This window comes from Leptonotus elevatus, chromosome 4 (genome assembly GCF_054856555.1).
Source record: "Leptonotus elevatus isolate MCC_2025b chromosome 4, RoL_Lele_1.0, whole genome shotgun sequence".
Lineage (NCBI taxonomy): Eukaryota > Metazoa > Chordata > Actinopteri > Syngnathiformes > Syngnathidae > Leptonotus > Leptonotus elevatus.
Genome location: NC_141242.1, coordinates 22,902,655 through 22,923,155, shown reverse-complemented (window position 1 = coordinate 22,923,155; position 20,501 = coordinate 22,902,655). Strand labels below are relative to the sequence as shown.

General features: G+C 39.5%; 1 protein-coding gene across 1 annotated transcript; it reads right to left on the bottom strand.

Moving 5' to 3' along the window:
* Positions 1-1,814: 1,814 nt before the first annotated feature.
* On the bottom strand, positions 1,815-20,230 carry tango6 (transport and golgi organization 6 homolog (Drosophila)). Its single transcript, XM_086074886.1, has 18 exons — positions 20,082-20,230; positions 18,801-19,456; positions 18,535-18,651; positions 18,069-18,216; positions 17,868-17,974; positions 17,508-17,670; positions 16,346-16,413; positions 15,498-15,610; positions 14,161-14,337; positions 13,927-14,053; positions 13,328-13,534; positions 12,160-12,303; positions 11,174-11,662; positions 10,570-10,627; positions 10,293-10,451; positions 7,675-7,826; positions 7,372-7,485; positions 1,815-2,852 (listed from the first exon to the last, which is right to left on the bottom strand). Exons 1-18 carry the CDS (start codon positions 20,152-20,154, stop codon positions 2,676-2,678), a joined length of 3,249 nt encoding a protein of 1,082 aa, XP_085931012.1. The 5' UTR covers positions 20,155-20,230; the 3' UTR covers positions 1,815-2,675.
* Between the last annotated feature and the right edge of the window lie 271 nt (positions 20,231-20,501).

Here is a 20,501-nt window from a genome sequence, read left to right as displayed (position 1 = left end):
ATTAATCGCAATTTTTTTATTTGTTCTAAATGTACAATAAAATGTACAATAAAATATTTTTTCTAACGTTTCATACTGTTAACATAAAAGTGGAAACATTTTAAACTAATAGAAATATGGGTACATCATTGATACAGTAATTTCTTAATAATTCATAAAATTTAGTTAAAATTAAAAAGATGTACTGTACTATAAAAAACAAGTGCGATATTGATTTGTGTTGAGGTCATTTTTCTGCCACTAGATGGCATAATGGGGTAGATGCCACGGACTTCCGACTTCCGGGTTTTACACATCAGCGCCGTTTCCGGCCACTGCTGGCCGCGTTCCAACATCGCACCCCCACCCCTACGCCCCCTAACCGCGAGCTCCCGCTCATCGGCGGGAGGGCGTCTCGGCTATCTGAAATGCTTCGGACACTGAGACAGACACTACACACTCGCAGCCTCGCACCCGTCGACGGGAACGCGCAACCGAGGGTCACAAAGGCGGAAGCGCAAGTACTGGGACGCGGCCCACATGTCGCAAACCGGAAATGGAAACAAAGTTGATGGGTGGAAACCCAGAAGTCGGAAGTCCCGCCTCCTCCGTGGCATACAGTCCATTGCATTTATAAGACGGTGACAGCTCAGTGTATTTTCTTTTCATATTAAGAGCTATCTAATCTTTAACATGAAGTAACTTGTTAAAATTCGGTGCATTTTTTAAATCGTAAAATACAACTTGACCTCCACAAATATATGCATTATTCTTAAATTTATTACTGCAAAATTTTAAGGTGGATGTTGTCTGCTCGTTAATCAAATCGCGGGTTCAAAAAATTAGTGGCATTAAAGGAACTTTAAATTAACTCAAAATTAACACTAATTTTGACACCCCTACGTTTAATCAATTAAAGTCAGTTAATTCATTAATTAATTTGCCATGGTCTGAGTTTTGTTTGGATTGGTTTCGTTGGATTTTGTCATGTTTTCCTTGTGTCGATCTCTCATCAAGTTGTATCATGTCCATCTGTGCGTGCCAGTTTTTAGTTAAGTCTAGTTATTTCCCCGTATTTGTTGCACTTGTTTTGGACATTGTTGGTTTTATGTTTTTGGGATAACTCGTACCTTGTTTGCCATTTTGTTTTTGTTTAATCAAACCACATTTTTTTTAAGCATATTCCTGCTTCTCCTCCCTGCTTTCCCTTCTTCAACATGGAAAGTGTCAAGCTGGATGGAATACATTTCCCATGGAACACATGGAGATATAAACCAGAAATGGTCCACACCACTTGACATAAAGGAGTATTGATGCACTTATCCTGTTTTGAGGGGCGTCAACTTTGCATTTGAAGTATTTGTAACAACTGAATTCCTTTGAAGAATCATTTTAAATGACTTTGCAGAATTATCATATTGTAATTGGCCTTGTTTGTCCGACTGGATCTGAGTGAGGACTTGTTTGAAAATAAAATGTAATTCATTAGAAATGTCCTTAGGAGTTCGTGTCATACATTTATACTGATTTGGAAAGTGGGGGTGGCTGCTCTAAATAAACACGCCCAAATGACTTCTGGGGTTTGCACGGGGTTCGACCCATTAGGCATTCCTTCTTTTGTCCTTCATCATTCCTCTCATCCACCCAGCACGGTGTATGAAGCATGACCTCTCCTCTTCCCCCTCCGAGGGCAAACATGACAGACTTCAGTCTGGTTTCCATGGATATTCCTCTTAATACGGAGTCAAGGTATTACAGTGGAATGAGGCGCTTTACAAATGCAGCCTCTTTCAGTGTGGTGGCAGATTTAGGCCTCGCCAAGAATACAACTGATCCAGCATCTCAATCAAAGCTGTGTTTATTCTGGGGTTGTGTATATTGTTCTGTGGAGACTTCAAAGTGGAATGAGTCACTTGGTTTGGTGCGAGTACCACTTATTGTTTTCCATTTTCAAATAGTTAAATCCATGATGTTGACAAAAGTATTGGGACACGACTTTTTCACAACTCAAAAGGATATTTTGTTCAATTATTATATATCGTCGCTGTCCTGTGAAAAATGTCATTTTTAGTTAATTTTTACGTTTATGGGACGAAACTGAATGCAGACAGCATTAAACAAGATAACATAAAAAATGGACAAGTGTTTTTCACAGGACAGCAACGATATACAACAAATCTACCAAATAGGCATTCATTTCACCAGGAAAAAAAGTTACATTTGAACTTTTTCCCATTCTTTCGTAATCAGCAATAGAAGAAAGATTTGCTTTTGAAAAAAATGCAGTCGTTTCTCCCAGTAGGTCCACGAATGGGGTTGATCTCACATTTAGAATGGTGCATCACTGCCATCTACTGGTGGTTGTGCATCAGTAAAGTTGTTTCGAAGCTTGAAATTTACAGAGGAGCACCATCAGACCCTCTCCCATCCATTCCCTCCCCATAGAAGAATGGAATTGACAAGTATACTTAGCAATGGCAATGAATCATTCATTCTATTAATGTCCCACGGACACTTCTACATTCCAGGAATTTTTCAACTAACATGATTCCGATAAAAGTAGGTGAAGTGGATACAAAAATACATAGTACACATTTATATCAATCCACTAGTTCTTAAAATGTGACGTGACGCCGCATGGTGGTTCTCTAGGTTCTTGGTCATAATGATGTCACCCAAAGTCCAAAAATCAAGTTTTACGGCAGGACAACTATCTTCTTCTCCATCTTTTGTTTGGGGAAGATGAAGCGTCGCATAACGTCATCCAGCTCCTCCAGAGCCAGCTGGGCGTGAAGCACGGCAACCTCATCCGAGTCAGATCGAACCACCCACTTTAGAGCCCGGTACAGGTCCAAAAGAACATCGCTGAGGACCTGATGGACACACAGAAGCGATAGAAGTTACACCGAAGCCAGCTACAATCTTAGACACACAAAGAGATCATCCTCAAAATGACCCTTCACCCTCCACGAGACCGTCACCACCTGGCTAACCTTTGTGATGTGTTTTGCCAGTGTCTGTTCTCATGTCATTAAAACGTGTACAGCTGGTGCACTGCAGCAGCTGTTCAGTAATGACAGGGCTTGGACTGAGATTAGCACCACAGCCACACCTGAACCACTCATCACATTTGGTGTTTTGGTTTGGGAGGTCAAGGGTTGGGGGTTGCACCGCAAAAAGGTTTTAATGACAAGTGCCTACCAGGGATTGACTATTAAAAAATATAGGATCGCTGCTTAATTCATGGATTAATTAAGAGCACGATAGTGGAATGGTTAGCACGACTGCCTCACATTTGAGAAGTTCTGGGTTCAAATCTCAACGAATGCCTTTTTGTGTGCAGTTTGCTTTTTTCTTTAGCTTTCTTCCAAATTGCTAAAATGTGCATGTTGGGTGGATGGTTTGATGAATGTTACCTGTGAATAACCGTAATTAAATCAACAGTGAGAAGTGGCCTAATTGTTAAAGGTGGAGGGAGTGTCCCTTCCTGTGCTTGGTGAGAAGCTGACATTAAATTCAAACATTCCCAGTAGACACTGTGGGGACACAGTGGCGAGATGAAAGGATTTGTCACTGTGACTCCAAAAGTCCATCCTTATGTTGCTCTCCTTCCTCTTCATTTCTATTTCTGGTGACATCACAATTACACAGGTTTCAAAATTACCTCTAGAAAGAGTGAGCTTTTGTCATGGCATTGAAAGAAGAACCAAACCTTCCCAGTAAAAAATGTTTCCATTGAAATTTCATCTGCAATTGGAATAAAAAGAGAGAGAGAGAAAAAAAAAGAGAGCGAGAAAGAAAGAAAAAGGAGAGTGCGTAAGAGAGAGAGTGAAAAAGAGAGCGAGAGAGAAAGAGAGTGCAAAAGAGAGAGAGCAAGAGTGAGAGAAAGTAGGAGAGTGCGAAAGAGAGAACGAAAGAGAGAGAGTGAAAAAGAGAGAAGTGCGAGAAAGAGGGAAAGAAAGAGCGCGAAAGAGAGAGAGCGAGCGCAAAAGAGAGAGCGAGAGAGAAAGCGACAGCGAGAGAGAGAGAGCGCGAAAGAGAGAGAGAGCGACAGAGAGAAAATCAGTTGCAACTATCAACCCTTGACCTGAACTATATTAAGAACTGTGGAGCTTTAAAAGGAAGCTGTAAGAGGGTGGCCGGCGGCATCCTTCCAAAAAGAAACTCTCGGTGCCAATTCTGACATGTGCCTAAAAAATATGCATTGTACAGTCTTGAAATTGATATTAAGGATTTTGAATGGAACGCACATTTCAGGGGCCTTTTTCACACTGCTCTTAGCAACATGCAGGGCTTTGTCAACGAGCCCATTAGTTTTGGACTACTAGTTGTTATTGTGTTTTGACATTTGTTTAAATTCAGTTTTTAGAATAGGTTTATTCGTTTGTCTAAGTTTTCCTTTGTATTTTTTAGGGCACACATTCTTCAATTTAGTTTACCGTATTTTCCGGATTATACGTCGTACCGGTCAACAAATGCATCAAAGAAGAAGAAAGAAAAAAAAATCTCTGGAGTATAAATACTTTTTTTGTAATTTTTTTTATTTACAATTTTTTTTTCAAAAACCGAGACTAATAACAGTAAAACTTGTCTGCCTCAAAATCCCCATCCTTATTGTGGGTGTATTCGGAAATACCTCCACTGCAGCCATTTAGAAACTCAGAGTGTCGTTTAAAGGTGCCGTTTGGTTAATCAGACTGTCCCAAAAAAGGAGTGCCAGAGCGCAGTGCATCAGGCAGTACAAGGAAAGGACACAGTACAAGCACTACTTCTTCTTCGTCATCTTTTTCAAGAAGAATCAGACAGAGAAGTATAACGGTTTTATTTACTATTTACAGCAGCAAAAGAAGCAATAACCGAACCGGATTCTTTCTAGCTTTAGCCACAGTGCGATGAGGGATTCTAGTTAAAGGGATACTTGACCTATTTAGCCATTTTCAGGAGTTAGAAGATAATATTTTGTTTATAATTAATGTGATAACTTCATTATTTTTCATGTACAATTAATACCTTTAAAAACTCATTTTGCCACGTGCCGTCGACGGAAGATGACATCATGCATGCTCTGGAAACAGGTAACAACCAATCATGGCTCAGTTTGCTAACGTCACATGACCAAACCCAGAAAACTGGTTAGCCGTGAAGTTATCAAATTAATTCTAGACCAAATAATCACTTTTTAGTGCTGAAAATTGCTAAATGAGTCAAGGATCCCTTTAAGGTAAGCCATTTTAAACAAATAACTACTTTAACGTAGTTAGAAATATTTATGTAGCATCCTGCGTATTACGCCGCCTTTTTGTGGATTAAAAAAAAAAAAAGTGATGCGAAGCGACATATTGTAATGGGAGCCACCAAACGTCAAACCTCGATCCAGGCTGACACAGTTGACATGGCTGTGTGTCCTCACGTTACAACATTCACAAGTGGCAAACTATTTTAAACAGTCAAGCCACACAAACACACAAACACACAAACACACACACACACACACACACACACACACACACACACACACACACACACACACACACACACACACACACACACACACACACACACACACACACACACACACACACACACACACACACACACACACACACACACACACACACACACAGTGATATAGTTAAACATGACAGTTGAGTTTAAATAGACTCACAAACACATGCAGGCACTCAAACACAACGACAACAAGTTATGTTGCAGGATAAAATTATTCATCACAATGCAGTACAATGTGAGTTCAGGCCTGTTTTTTATTGCCAAGCTTGTTTATGTTGATGACTGTCACCAAGTTCTAATAAACAATGCACTTTACACATGATGCTTTTAGATTGATATTTTGCTTAGTTTTTATTGAACCCATGTAATATCGTTCATGTATCAGTTTTGCAGTAGAAGCAAGTCAAATGAAATAACACAAAATACAATTCATTAATATGATGAGTAGTAAAGTATAAAAGAAAATATTAATTAATTAATACATTAATGACAATAAAGTCCATCCATCAATCTTCTTAAAGAATAAGAAAATAAGTATCAATAAAATAAAACCAATTGCAGCATGCAGACGCCATAAAAACACGGAAACGATGCAAAGTCTCATGCTGATTCAAAGACCAAAGAATAGATAGGTCTGACAAAAACCACGAGATATGACATTTTGTCCGTATCGTACAGCCTTAAATCCAACCAGCGAAGGAAGGCACCCCCCCCCCCCCAAATTTAATGCCTCCCCTGTAATTTATTTCTGCAGCCAGGTCTGATGTGGGTGTTGCGCTGGTGGCAAGTCCATTTTTGGTGGGGCCGGGTGGGGTGTAGATGGGGGTGGGAGGGCGCCAAGGGAATATTTCGCCCAGGGTGCAAATCTAGTCAGAACCGCCTCTGCATAAATGACATTTTTGTGACACAAAAATGTTGTTTCTGTAAAACGCAGGTGTCAGAGTCCGGTCCTCGAGGGTCTGAGTGCATGTTTTTGAGGTTTCTCTACTCCAACACACAGGATTCAATGATCAGGATCATTATCAGGATCATTATCAGGCTCCTGCAGAGCTTGCTGATGATCTTAAATCTGAATCAGCTGTGTTGAACGTAGGAAACCTCTAAAACATGCGGGACTCAGGCCCTCGAGGACCAATATATTTGGTGACAAAACTCTCCAAATATGATGAAAATTGAGAAAATATTGTGGTCCCGGTGTTGAGTTAATGAAATTTTTTAAAATAATTTTCTGAACGCTTGCACTATACCTTTCTCTGACTCACACAATACAGTACACACTAACGTTCATTATGTTTTTGTTTTTTGCTATGTCACTCACCCTCTTTAAACATGTTTAAAGGAAAAAACGTTTGAGACCGAGATAAAGATGTCAATAAAAAGAGATGAACAGCAAAACTCTTAGTTACTGTATGCAAGAGCAGTGTGGTTTGGAAAAAAATACTCATGTCATCGCTTTTGATACGGCCCTCCATTCAGTTCAATAGGACTTTTTTTACGTGGCTTTTGGGGCATTGGGTTGTGGCCGTGGCAGTGGAGACGCACTGCTTTTTGGTGTAGAGCAGAGTAGAGCAGAGCAGAGTAGGGTAGATACCGTCGGTGGAAACAAGGCTATATAGACACATTCTTTGGTACCTCATTTGTGGGGATACATTAAATGGTACATGCCCCCTCCAAAAAAACAAAAACGTCCGAATAAAGGAAAATAAGAAGTACTAGCAATTGTAATATGGGTTGCTTGCTTCACATGCAGTACCACTGTTAGTGGTTCCGCTTCCTCTGTAGCAGTCCCATGATAACCCATAGTAAGTTGAATGTTTGAGCAAGATTTTCCTTGGGAGAATGCAGTAAACTGAATGCATTGCCTAAAGGGCTGTGTGTTTGTACCTGGGTGGTTTTGTCACTGAGGCCTCGGAGCAGCAGGGTGATAACATGGACAGCAGCTCTCCTCACCTCTGCTTCCTTCTCGGTCTTTACCAGGGCAGTGAGACAGGAGCTCAGCTGAACAACAAACAAGTGAGATATATCTCTGCTATGATTTTTTTTTGTCAACAATAGTTCTATTATGTCATGAGTGGTTCACAATGGAATCAAGTTTGTATCTCGTTACTGTCAAAGCATTTGCAATCATGTTTAATGATGTCCATCAGACTAAAGAAAGGTACAGTACTGCCAATTGTCTCTGCTTACCTCTTGAGCCAGCGGACCGAGTGCATAGTCCAGTCTGTGGCACAGTTCCCCCAGGTTAGAGAGACTGCTGGCACGGACGCTTTGGTCAGAGTCTCTGGTTCCTCTCAGAAACACTGACACCAAGGGACGACCCAGATGTGGTGCCAAGTCTCCTGCAGGAGGAGAAGGAAAAAAAATGAGAAGGTGGTCATCTTTAATAAAAAAAAAATAGTTTTATTCCAAGAAATTATCCAGAATCTTCCTCCATATGCTTTCAATGAGAACAGCCAAGCCAAGACTACTAGAGACAGCCAACATCAAACTACGCAGCTAAAAAATGCAAAAAAGAAAAGAAAAGTAATTAAAGCTTAAGGGTGGTGAGGAATACAGTACTCTATCAACCAAAGAAAGATTTCAGACTATTATGTGCACTAGTTATAAATCTCACCCCTCTTTTACAAGCTGTGATTGTTGCTGTACTGGCAGTCTTACAAAAAAAAAAAAAACGAGAGCAATGGCAACTCGTTATGGAGAGCTGCCGATTGGCTTGTTGTGAGATCTGTTGAGTGCATCTGTAAGTTACAATTAAATTGGCCCCATTCAGAAACATAAACAGCTCATTGATCTGATTATCCTTGACCACATACAAGAATCCAAACAGACACACAAAGCTGAGTTAGCTATGATCTAAATCCACATCTCAGTAGATTGGACACATAATGTTTGTAAAGTGTGCTGAACAAACTAAAATGTCCAGCCAACTTCAAGACATAAAAAAAGGCTCTCTCATTGATACACAGCAAAGGCAATCTGGCAGATAAAACCTAGTAAAGGAATGGGAAGTTTTAGCCATTGGGTCACTTCTAGCCACAGTTGTGCATTTAAACATGACAACAACGTGGGTTTTGTGGTGAATATCATCTACCTACCAACAAAATTAATATATCTGCCTATGCACTAAAATATATCTGAAACATTATTTAACCCTTTCGTGCATAAATTATGATAACCTACATATGAATTTTTTTCCTCAACTGTTTTTACTCTTTAGGCATGAAAAAAATTGATCACCTTCATTTAAAAATAAAAATAAAAATTTCCAAGGAGTTGGTGACATGTCCACTAGGGTGGATAACATGCATTTGAGCAACTGATGAAATATGTTTGTAAGAAAAGAATAACAAAAAAACAAAAATAATGTTAACACTATAGAAAATGTCTGTTTGATTTTTAACATTGTGTTCACATATTTTTAACATATTTCAAAACTACTACATGTATTGCAAAAAAAATTTACCCAAAGAAAAATGAACTTTTTATGAAGTAAATATAGTAATTTTCTTTTTCTGGCAACCATTCATCATCACTACCACTGTCATCACCTTCACTCGAGTCAGATGGTATATGGTCGACTACCCTGTAGGTTTTGCTAGCACTACAAAACGTAAGGACCAGGATCCTTACTCTCATATGAGGATTAAAATCCATAAAATATTGCTATAATAAAAATGAAATGATGATTTAAAGCAAATAAATAAATAAAATAAAGTACTGCAGATGAAGTATTTTCAAAAGTCCAATTTAGTGGACTCGTGATCAATCACCATTTCCTCAAATTGCAAAATCAATAGACAATGTTAATTTACTAGGACGATGGATATTTCATAAACCATAATAATAAATCATCCACATCCTTATTAGTGTCACAGTTAAACTGGAGCCTATACCTGTATATCAGTTGACTTTAGGGCGAGAGGTTTGGCACACCTGAGACTGGTCACCAGTCAATTGCAAGCCCCATATACAAACAATCATTAACTCTCATATTCACAGACAAATAACCTAACATGCATGTTTTTCGATAGTGGGAGGAAGCCAGAGTCCAGAAAGGAGGAAGCCCAGAAATAAATCCACAAGCACAGTGATGGCATAGCAAAAGGACGTCCACAAAAGAAGGCCGAAGCTGAGATTAAAACCTTGAACCTCTGAGCTGTGAAGTAGACATGCTAACCACTAGGCACTGTGCTTGCTGTCTTTGCCTTGATAAATCCATAATACTTTTTGATATTGTACTTGGGCAAGCCAGCCTTCGTATTAACAGTTTTATGGTGAAATTGCAACATTTTGAAACATCAGAGAGGTCTAATGCCTGCAATTACTTGAAATAACCCGCATAGGGGCACAATAAACTCAGGCCTTAAACTAGTTTGTTGTATGAATGGGATGCTAAATGATTTTTTTTTTAAAGTAAACAGGAGGAAAACAAACATTGGTGCAAGAAAAATAAATATTTACAACACAAACTGATTTACAGAGAACGGCGTGAGGTTCCCCGAGCTATAGGTAACAGTTAATTTTCATTGTGCTGCCATAAAACTCAAAAGTTTTCTTCAACAGCTTAGGCTTTTTATTTACAGTATACTGTAATCATATTGTTAAAGTTGGATTGCGCATTTTCAATGCAGTATATTCAGCTTTGATGTTGTGTTATGGATAAAGGTTTATTTATTTCAAATATGTCAACTATGTTTGTCCATTTGATATTGAATTTCAGAAATGCCTGAAAAATACAATGATTAATATATTACTGATTGTGCAGCACTGATTCAGAAAATGGATAATGATGTAATGATGCTCACCCATAGCTCTGCTTGCCCTCATTAGGACTTCACCCATTTTGAGGCGAAATTCCAAGGAGTGGTCCTTGTTGGATGTAGAGAGTGAGGAACCATGCTGAAAGTCTTTTAGGAGTCTTTCCAGAATTCTCTCAGGATAGAAATCAGCCAAAGCAGCAAGTCCTACAGATAGTATGCATCAAGTATTTTGGACAGGAATTCATCACAACTTTGCATGTAGTTCACAAACAAGCTAAAATCGTTACCGTGCATTTAGGGCTAGGTGGTTTGATTATATTACCTTGAATAGCTGACAGGTAGACGAAGGAGTCCTCATGTTCCAGATTTTCAAGAAATAGCTGGGGAAAACAAATAAATTGCTTTATTAATCACCACATACTAGTGTACACTAGAAGATGATGTACACAGTTGTATTTTGACTTCCAACAAGTCAGACATTCCAACCAAAGAGGATCAAAACTGATAAAGAACAACCAAACTACAAAAGGAATAATTCAAAATTCCCCCCAGGTATAAAGGTAACCTAGGGTTATGATATGGAGAAAAAAAAATCATAAAATGACACAAATACAAGAAAAATCAATATTGGGAGGTTCTGCTGTCCAGACAGATGTTTGATGACTGTGACAGGCATGAAGACATGTCGATTAAAGAGAATATTAAAGTAGGCGTTATTCCTTTTATTCCTAAGCCAACTAACAAGTCCCAAGGTATCACCAATGTTGCCCCTCGAGGAGCAGGCTTAAGTGTTCATTCATTATACAGTACACGCATACATCGAAATGTGCCAAAAGACGCCGTCAAAACCCACAGTCTCCATTCTTAAAAATGGACATCCATTCATTGCACCGAAAAAAGGACAGAAAATCAAGATTTCAACTTACAATTAGGACTTTCTCCTGGGCTTGTACAATTTCTTTGTCTCTGGATTGGACCATTTGGGTCAAAGTCCTCAGGGCAAATGCTCTGGTTGGAACATCAGGGTGACATGCCTCGAGTAGCCAATCAGAAAATGCCTTCGATGAACTTGAAGTTTCACCTGCCACAGAGTCCCCAGAGGACGTTGTGTGTTTGATACTGGATTTTTTAAGGTTGTTGTTGGCAGACAGGAGTGATGGAGGACTAGTCTGTGATTTCTTTGCTTCTGTCTTGTTTCTTTTCCTTGAAGGCAGATTGTTCTTGGATGATAGGCCATTGTCTTTGGAGCCTGGAGCACTGGTAGTGTGGTTATCTGGTCTGTACGCGCCATGGGTAGCAATAACTGCTCTTAAATTTGAGGCCAGCTCCTGGATGAACACCTCTGGGTGTTGCTGAGAAAGAGTCTCTAGCGGCTGGAGCAGTTTTGACATAGAGGAGTAGACGTCAGCAGTGAGCTGTGGATATCATAGAATAGTGAAGAGGTTAAATAAGGTCAAATCTTGCCTAGTAGAGATTTTAAAAAGAAAAACCTTCATCAGATAAGCACAGTACAAGTGAATGATTTCTTGATATGCTGTTTGAGTGGAATGGTCAAGATCTGCCACATTAAGGTAAGTAGATCATTGCATTTTAGTTAAGAGTGAAAACTAGCACTAACAAGCAAAATGTTATCGCTTCTTATTATAGATACCAATTCTGTATGCGAGATACAAATATTACATCTCTTTATTAAAAAAATCAAATTACAGTACAACTTCAATGTCATGTTTACTGTTCAGGTCCATTGTGCTGGTGTATAAAGGTAAAAATCATAAAACTGATATTGCCCAAATAAATATTCTATAAAATACTGTATTAAATACTATATATTTGAAAATGTTTTTTGTTGTTTTTGACTGACTGACTACAGTATGTGTAATAATGGTAGACAGTAACTCTCAAAATCGAGTACCTGAGGTCCAGAGAGCAGAGTTGCCACCAGGCCCATCCCCATACTCAGTGTTTGGCTTTCAATTGGGTTTTCAGTAATCACACCATTTTCCTGATCCAGAACAATGCATGCCCTCTGAAGCAGTGAGTCTATAAAGTCTACCACCTGGACAGAAGACAACATACAGAATTAAATCAAACATTGTCTTTGGAAAAATTGAACATCTAAGTACATCATTGTGGAAAATAGAACAGCAGTCACTACTTTACAACAGTACAAAATGGTTGTGGGAAAATTCTGAAGAGTACTGTATCTGAAAGCCTTCAACATTACAATGTCCAGAGATCAGCGTGCTAGAAATGAGTTTATTCAGCGATGCAATGCCAATGTATGAGAGTCATTTCTTAATCTTTCAGGCATTTCAAGACAAATATATTTATTTACTGTACTTATCAAATGCATTACCTTTATAGCGTATAATGCCCCTTCCCTTAATCTGCTTCAACTGAATATAGCAACTAGTTTGTTCAACAGCATGACTCAACATGGCCTGCTCCCTAATCTAAGTCAAAGACATAGCCAAGTACGAAAAAAAGAAAGAAGAAAAAAAAAGCATTTATCTTCCTCTCTAAACTAAGGACTCTGTATATGTACCTGATTTTAAGACAACAAATCTTGAATAAATTTAAAAAGAAATGTCTCTTGGGCACAACCAACACTCATCAAGATCATAGTATAATCACAAATGGACAACAGGGATCATTTGATCATGTTTTGTTCATGAATGTACAGGGACACTCCTACTTGAGGGATACTTGAATACATTAGAAGTTGTTCTAGTTGTAGACAAGCCTTATCTATTTTGCGTGACGTACTAAAATTGCGTCTGTCTCTGCCATATGGCTCTAGAATGGTGAGCCTGAATTTAGTCCCATTTCTCTAGATTACAGAGCATTGTGCTGACATCTGGAGTTTGACAATTACAGAGAAATTGTTTGAACAACATGCATGTGAACGTTAAAACAGACAAATAACGGCTACGGAGCAAATAACGGATCATTCGTTGTGATGAAAATGGGACATAACCATAAAACATAACATCTGTTACTGTACCAATGTGGCAAAAGGACTTGTCATTTATTGTTAAGCATTTCCGATGCATCTGTTTGAGTGCACATTCTTCACAAACCTGTATGTTTTTTCTCAGTATGACATCATGCTGAAGGGACTCCACCATTATGGCCAACACCTGAAGCAAAGCCAATGTGTGGCCTTGTCTTGCAACACGAGCCTGTTGCTGCTGCTCCACCTCCAAGAGCGTCATGGAAGATATGTCCAATTGCTGTCCATCTTTCTCCTCTTCTTCCACCGCTACTGCCGTCCAGCTAGTTAGCTCCTGCAAAACCATTTTGAAAATTCAAAACTATTTGAAGTTCAACATTCTGCATTCATCTGTTGTGTCACTATCTATTATTCTGTATTAATGATATTTAGTCATCACAAGTAGCTGCAGACTTGCATTCATAAAGGAATATACAGTAAATATTACCTGACTAGTATTTCATTTCAGGATGCTTACAGTGCAAATCAGAGTGTGCAGTTCATGAGAAGGGTGACAATATGCTTTAGCCTCTTTTGAAACATTACTTCCACCAGTATGCTAACCTTTACCCCCTGGTTCATTTTGCATCATTGACCTATATAAGATTGGACTTGTAGTCAGCGTTCTACCGAGATGAACAAATCATGTGATTAAAAAAATTAATACATCAAAATCTGGATGCTCACCTGCAGCAGGTCAAGGAAAAAATCACCGGGCACATCACTGTCTTTGAGTTCAGCCAACAGGTGCGTCAGGCATTCTAGTCTCCACTGCTCCCCTGACAGCTTCTCATACAGAGCATCATCTTCATCACTGGAAGATGCAATACAGGAATTAAATGCAAGAAAGGACAAACCATGGTTAAGATTCCTATAGTAGATATATTTTGCAAAGGGCACTCCTTCAACTGGATCCATCACCTGCAGCCTTCTCTGCAGCTCAGTTGGACTCCACCATTGCTGCCAGGGGTTAAATGGAAGCCTGCTGATACATCATTCTTCTGATCCTGTATTGCTGACAGTTGCCTGAGTAGTGACAGGACTGCAGAGGTTTCTGCATGGCTCAGATACCACAACAAAATATCCTGACATGGGGCTCTGAGAAGCAGAAAACACACACACACACACTCACATTTGTCGAATGATCCATAAAAACAACAAACCATGTGACATTGCTCTCTTCTCTTATTGGTCAGGAGCAAGAAAGCATAAAGGAAGATTTGGAAGAAACACGAGGAGCGAAACTGGCCTTTGTTGATAACTTTAATATTTAACAGTTCATACTAGCAAATGCATTAGAAGTGTTGCGCCTCTGCCATGTCTCTGTCCTAGTGTGTGTAGATTGATGGGTGAGCGTTCAAGCAGGCATACCAAGGAGCTTTTTAAATCATGTTTCATGTTTTTCATGATCTCTCCATTGATTAAAAAATACAATTAAAAAAAATCAAGATCTAAAAGAAAATTCATTCAATCAATCCAATAGAGAGCATCGTAAAGTAATCAAGATGTTACTTTATGCATCTTTTTATGCTCAACCTTTGACCCAATAATAAAAATGTCAGTGACACAATGTATACGCAATGTATCTTTACTTCACCTGGCCTCTTGTCTGTTAATAAAAATGTCAGTGTGTCAGTAAACAAACTAATGTCCCTAATGTGTGTTCTTTTTTTTCTTTTCTTTTTTTAAACAGTGGCCTTGACCGAAGTACCAGAGGTGTGAATGCAGCCAGAGAATCACAACCTCAATGTATAAGAAAATTATTTCCTCACATTTTAAACTACTGCATGTCTCTTCATTTTAGAATAATACACACGAAAAGACAATACAATACAATTCAAACAACGACATCACATCACTTAATTTCATTTATGACACTAATGATAATCTTAGGTGTAACCTGAATATCCACTCTGTGTGGTGTGCAACAGAAATATACAGCAAAGAATCAGACCACACATGCAGGCATGCAGGAGAAATGGGGCACAAAAACTGTGTTGTGCCCTAAAGTTGGGGTAAAGAGAGTTTGGTGCCTTGCTTAAGGTCCTATCAACAGTAGTCAGGATATTGACTAGCATCTCCCCGACAACTGGCTTGCAAATTATTTTATCTGCAGCTGGATTTGAACCATGACACTCGAGTTAAGTTCTTACAGATGAGCTATCCCATCATCCCCAAATATGGAGAAACAAGGATGCTTTGAAGATACCATGCATAAACAGTTGTGACAGACAATCTTAATAAAACAACAACTGTACCGTAGGTTGGCGACGTTCTGCTTGGTGAAACAGAAGAGTGTGAAGACAACTGGAAGAACTTCTTCTAATGCTTTGAGAAGAGGAGTTGAAGGGCTGTTGCCCACAACCCAGATCTGACCACAAGAACACCAGTGAAAAAAAAAACTTTGAGATGCATGACATTTGAGTTAGTAGCAAATGCTTAACCCTACAAATTCACACATACAGTACTCAATATGAACACAATAGCGCTTTTCCACCTTACAAAGCCCTCAAAGCGCTTTCCATTCAACTACTCATTGACCTACTGATGACGCAGCATCAGGAGCAACTGGGGGTTCACTATCTTGCTCAAGGATACTTCCACGTGGTCAAAATGGCATGAGATTGAACCCACAACCTCTGGGTTGGGAGACGACCACTCTACCACTGAGCCGACGCCCCCCACGCCTGTCTCGTCCTATGGCGTTTTATGGTTACGAAGCTCGTCTACACACTTTCCGGTTGGAGTAAGGATAACAAATTGTTCTTTTTTGCTGCAGTTCTTCTTTTTATTATTTTATATTTATCATGTTCAAGTGTTTTTCACACCAATGTTGACTGTAATAACATAGCTTAGTGATAGAAACCATGGGCTCTACTTTGGTGCCCAGTGCAAGTCTGATGCGAGGGAAGATCTAAATCTGCGCTGGGGCAGGCTCAACTAAGTTTTGGTATTTTCGCAGACTTATGCAAGCAGGTGCAGCAGGGCGCATTAAAAACAAAACAAAAAAAACATTAAAAAATACAAATTTAAGTTTTGTCAACATCATCGGAATCAAACTCCATCATAAATCAAGAACAACCTATTTTTACCACTTTTATCTCACCTTTTTAATGTCTTCCACACATTGTGTCATCTCCCATTCCTCCACAGCAACTTGGCAGTGATCATCATCTGGAAAAAAACATAAAGCACTTTCTTTTATTGGCATTTTTCCGACTGAAACAACAACATTTTATTGTAGTATAGAATGTTTGTTTGCCGATGTTATACAAATTGTCATGTTTGTTCATTGTTTACTATAACCAGAGACATAGGTGTATCAATCTTCTTCATGAAAGTTGCATATAGAAAATTTTAAGCCAAGTTGCCTCAAGCATCTTAGATATGTTTCAAAATTTGATCCCACTTAGCCTGTAAATTGTAATGTGCTGGAGCCCATTTAATTGATCTTAACTGTGCGGCGGTACACACCCTAGAATAGTTACTCGTCATTCACGAGGCTGATATACTGTACAATAGACAACAATTACCAACGTACACAACAAGGGACAATTTAATTAATTACTTAACCCAAGACCTAAGTTTTTGGAATGTGGCAAGAAACCTGACCACCGGAGAAAGTACACGACAAACACAAAGCGTTTAACATCAAACTAATTCCTATTTTGGTATTTTCTTGCACATTATTTTAGTTCATTGTGTGAGATTAAGAAAAAAAACAGTTAGGCACAAGGTGGTGCAATGGAGTAGAAGTCGACATTCTTTGATGCGTGTTCTATACTTTTTGTCCTCATCCAAGCATATGCAAGCTGACTTTGCAAGATGCAGGGTACAAACTAGTCATCAGTCAATGGCATGGCACACATTGACACACAACCACTCATACGTCCACCTATGGGCACTTTGGAGTCTTCATTTCATCAACCAGGCACGTACCATATTTTAGAATGTGGGAAGAAGTCAGCGTATCTACAGAAAAGACGTTGCATCGTGCTCCAGAGCACCATCGTGTCAATACTGTCAAAATAGCTTAGATATTTAAAAACGATATGCTTGACTTATTTGCTTTAGATCATGGTTTCTTGAGACTTACTGTATCACAATTCTATCTGAATCAGTGGTATCAGGCTCAAGAAGAACAATGTAGAAATACATGTCACAGATTATGTCATAACTCTATGTACTGTATGATAGATTTATTTCAATTTATGACTACAGTGAAAATAAAATCCATTGCATAAAGAATGTGTGCAACTGTTACTAACCAGCAGCAGTTATGCAGCGGTAGAGAGGAGACAAGAGAGGAACCAGCAAATAGGGCTGAGCAAAATTGGTCTTCTCTTGCACCAAGTAGAGAGCTGCCCTGGTGGCCACACACTGAAACTGTTGGGCTGTAAGCTTGTCTTTGAGGTGCAGGAGCTCAAGGATCTACACCAACATAAACCAATTAAATTCATGCAGTTACATGAGATAATTAATAAAATGATAACAATAAACACCAGATCAAATAACCCAAAATGATGGAAACAGTTACATTACAATTCAGCTTGATAAGTGTTTCATGATGGTTCTATATGAAATATTCCAACAGTCCCCTTGTTAGAGCTTTGTGTGTGTAAACTGACCTGAGAACAGACTTGCTTATAGTAGGCGTCAGCTGATGCAGACTGCTGGGGGCATGCTGTCAGAATCTTGGCTATACTGTCACACTTTTTCCAATCTGACTCATCCCCTAGAGGACATGGGCGGTATCACAGGTTAGACGTTAACAGAACATTTCTGTTTGGCGTTTTCAGGCTTCGATTCGTGATCTGCCATTCGCCCACCTGTTCCTCCCTCCAGGATGGCTCTGACTACAGCCTGGACCCCATTAGATTGCATCAGACGCTCAGATAGCAACTGACCACAAAGGCGCCTCAGCCAGGCAGGAGTTGTCCTGCTTCTGGAACCACTGGAACTTCCTACTGGACCAGACTTATGGGAAAGACATAAGACATTCAGTGTCTTTCCCATGACTGCATTTTGGTCTTATCATTTCATGTTTTTCTTTTTCTTTCTATTTATTTCATCCATCCATTCTATATCTATATCACATATTGTCATCCTGGTCATGGGTGAGCTATCCCAGCTGATTTTGGGCAAAAGGTAAAATACACCCTGAACAGATTGCCAACCAATTGCAGGGCACATATTAAACCCCCAACCTAGAACCTGTGAGGTGGATGTGGTAATCATTCTACACCATGTAGCCTCTATTTTGTTTCTTTGATTTTCATCAAGACACAGACATACCTGTTTGGCTCCACCTTGTAAAATAAGAAGCTCTTTGATAACCACTGGCTGATACACTTTTACCAGAAGACTTTGGAGAGCCTCCCGACTGTTTTTGCGTTCCTCTTCTCTGAGCTCCTATAGAGGAAAACAAATATGGAGAGAGGAATATATATTCAAAAAGGCTGCCTTGGCTAATGATGCAGTTTTAATTGGCCACAATCGAGAGGCATGAACTGAATTCAATCATCAGAGAGCGCAAATAAAACAATATGAGGATAGACTACCTGAACATCCTTTGTGCCGCCTGTCTTGGACTTCTGTGGCTGATAGCCAAGCTGACAGAGTGCCGCTATCATATCTCCCAGATGCCGCGTGAACACCAGTGTGGCAAGAGATGACAGTTCAGCTAAGCGCAACAGGATAGTTGTTGTCGTCAGAAGCTGGTGTGGTGCACTAACAGCAGTTTGACCACATACCATTTTTTCCACCATTGTGCCAAATGCAGATCTCTGACCCAGTGGTACACCTACTCCTGGAGCCAAGAATGGGCAGAGCCCAAAAGACACCACAAACTGAAGGGCTGCCCCAATTGTTTTCTGTTGCGTGAAACTGAGGACGTCTGGCGGTAAGGGGGGAGCCATCTCAGGGGTGCGTAGTTTGACAGAGGGAGCAGGTGTCTGCTTGAAAAGTTCAAGTTCAGCAGAAAGGTGGCGTGCTAAGCTGAGCAGCAGAAGGAGACACTCCTGGACAAAGCCCCACATCACATCCTCTGTATAATTTAAGAACCAACTTGCGCCAGCTATCACGTCCTCCCTCAGTCTCCTCGCTTCCTGTAGACTGCTGTCATTGTGCAGCTTTTCCAGGAAAACATCTCTGTTTGTCTTCAGTGCTAGCAGAAGTGCCTCCTCCTTTGAGGCAAGTGCATTACGCCCAGACGCATCTGTAGACAAAACATTTGTATCATCATTACACATAACAATATTGTGCCATCGCTAAAACAATTAAGGTCTACAAATGACCACAGATCATATACTTCATTATACAATTGTAAAAACGCTAAGTGGATATTTTTGCCGTGGCCGGCAACTCTCCTGCTAACGCTATTTTGCCGTGGCCGGCAACTCTCCTGCTAACGCTATTTTGCCGTGAATCGCGCGAGAAATTAACTACAAGTACCAATTCTAATGCTGATAGCAGTCTATCTCCGGTAGCATAACAAAATGAAAACTTCGTGAAAAGACACAGGGGGTGAAGTGATACAGAAACCCCGCCGGTGACTGACCAATCAGAGCCGTTCACGGCAAAATAGCACGAGCAGGAGAGTTGGTCACGGCTAAATATCCACTGCTTTTTCTCAGTCCACTTGTTACTTGGGCTACAAAATGACACAAGTACTAATGTTTGAAAAACACAACTATTTAAAAAAACGTTACAGTTTAGTTTATATTAAAAATGTTTTCTATCATTACTTGGAGGTATTTTCAGAGCGTATTGTCACATTGGGACTATTCCAGTTACGCGCCGATTTAAAAATAAAAAAACTTAAAAATAAACTAACCACTTACCTCCAAAAGGTTTCGTGAGCACATTCAACGCCGAGATTATTGCCGCAGTCATCTTATTATCACGTACATACATATCATGTGAACGAGTACTTATTATGTCTTCTTAAATTGTTAGCCAACTTGCTAAAAACATGTTAAATGGCGCTGAAATTAGACGTCACAACACATAGGAGGCTGGTAACAAGGTTGCATTCAGGAACTGTAGGAAGAAAAACACCTTCGTAAAAGCCAACAAGCAATGGCTAGCGATGATGAACGAGCATAGAAAATGAACTTCTATTTTTTTTATTGGAAAAAGCACTAGCGTTTCCCAGAGCTCAACACAAGTTTATTATCCAAATACTGTATACGTATAATAATAATAATATACTGCAAAAATAAAAATAAAAAAGTGTTCCCTTAATTGTTTTGAGCAGTAGT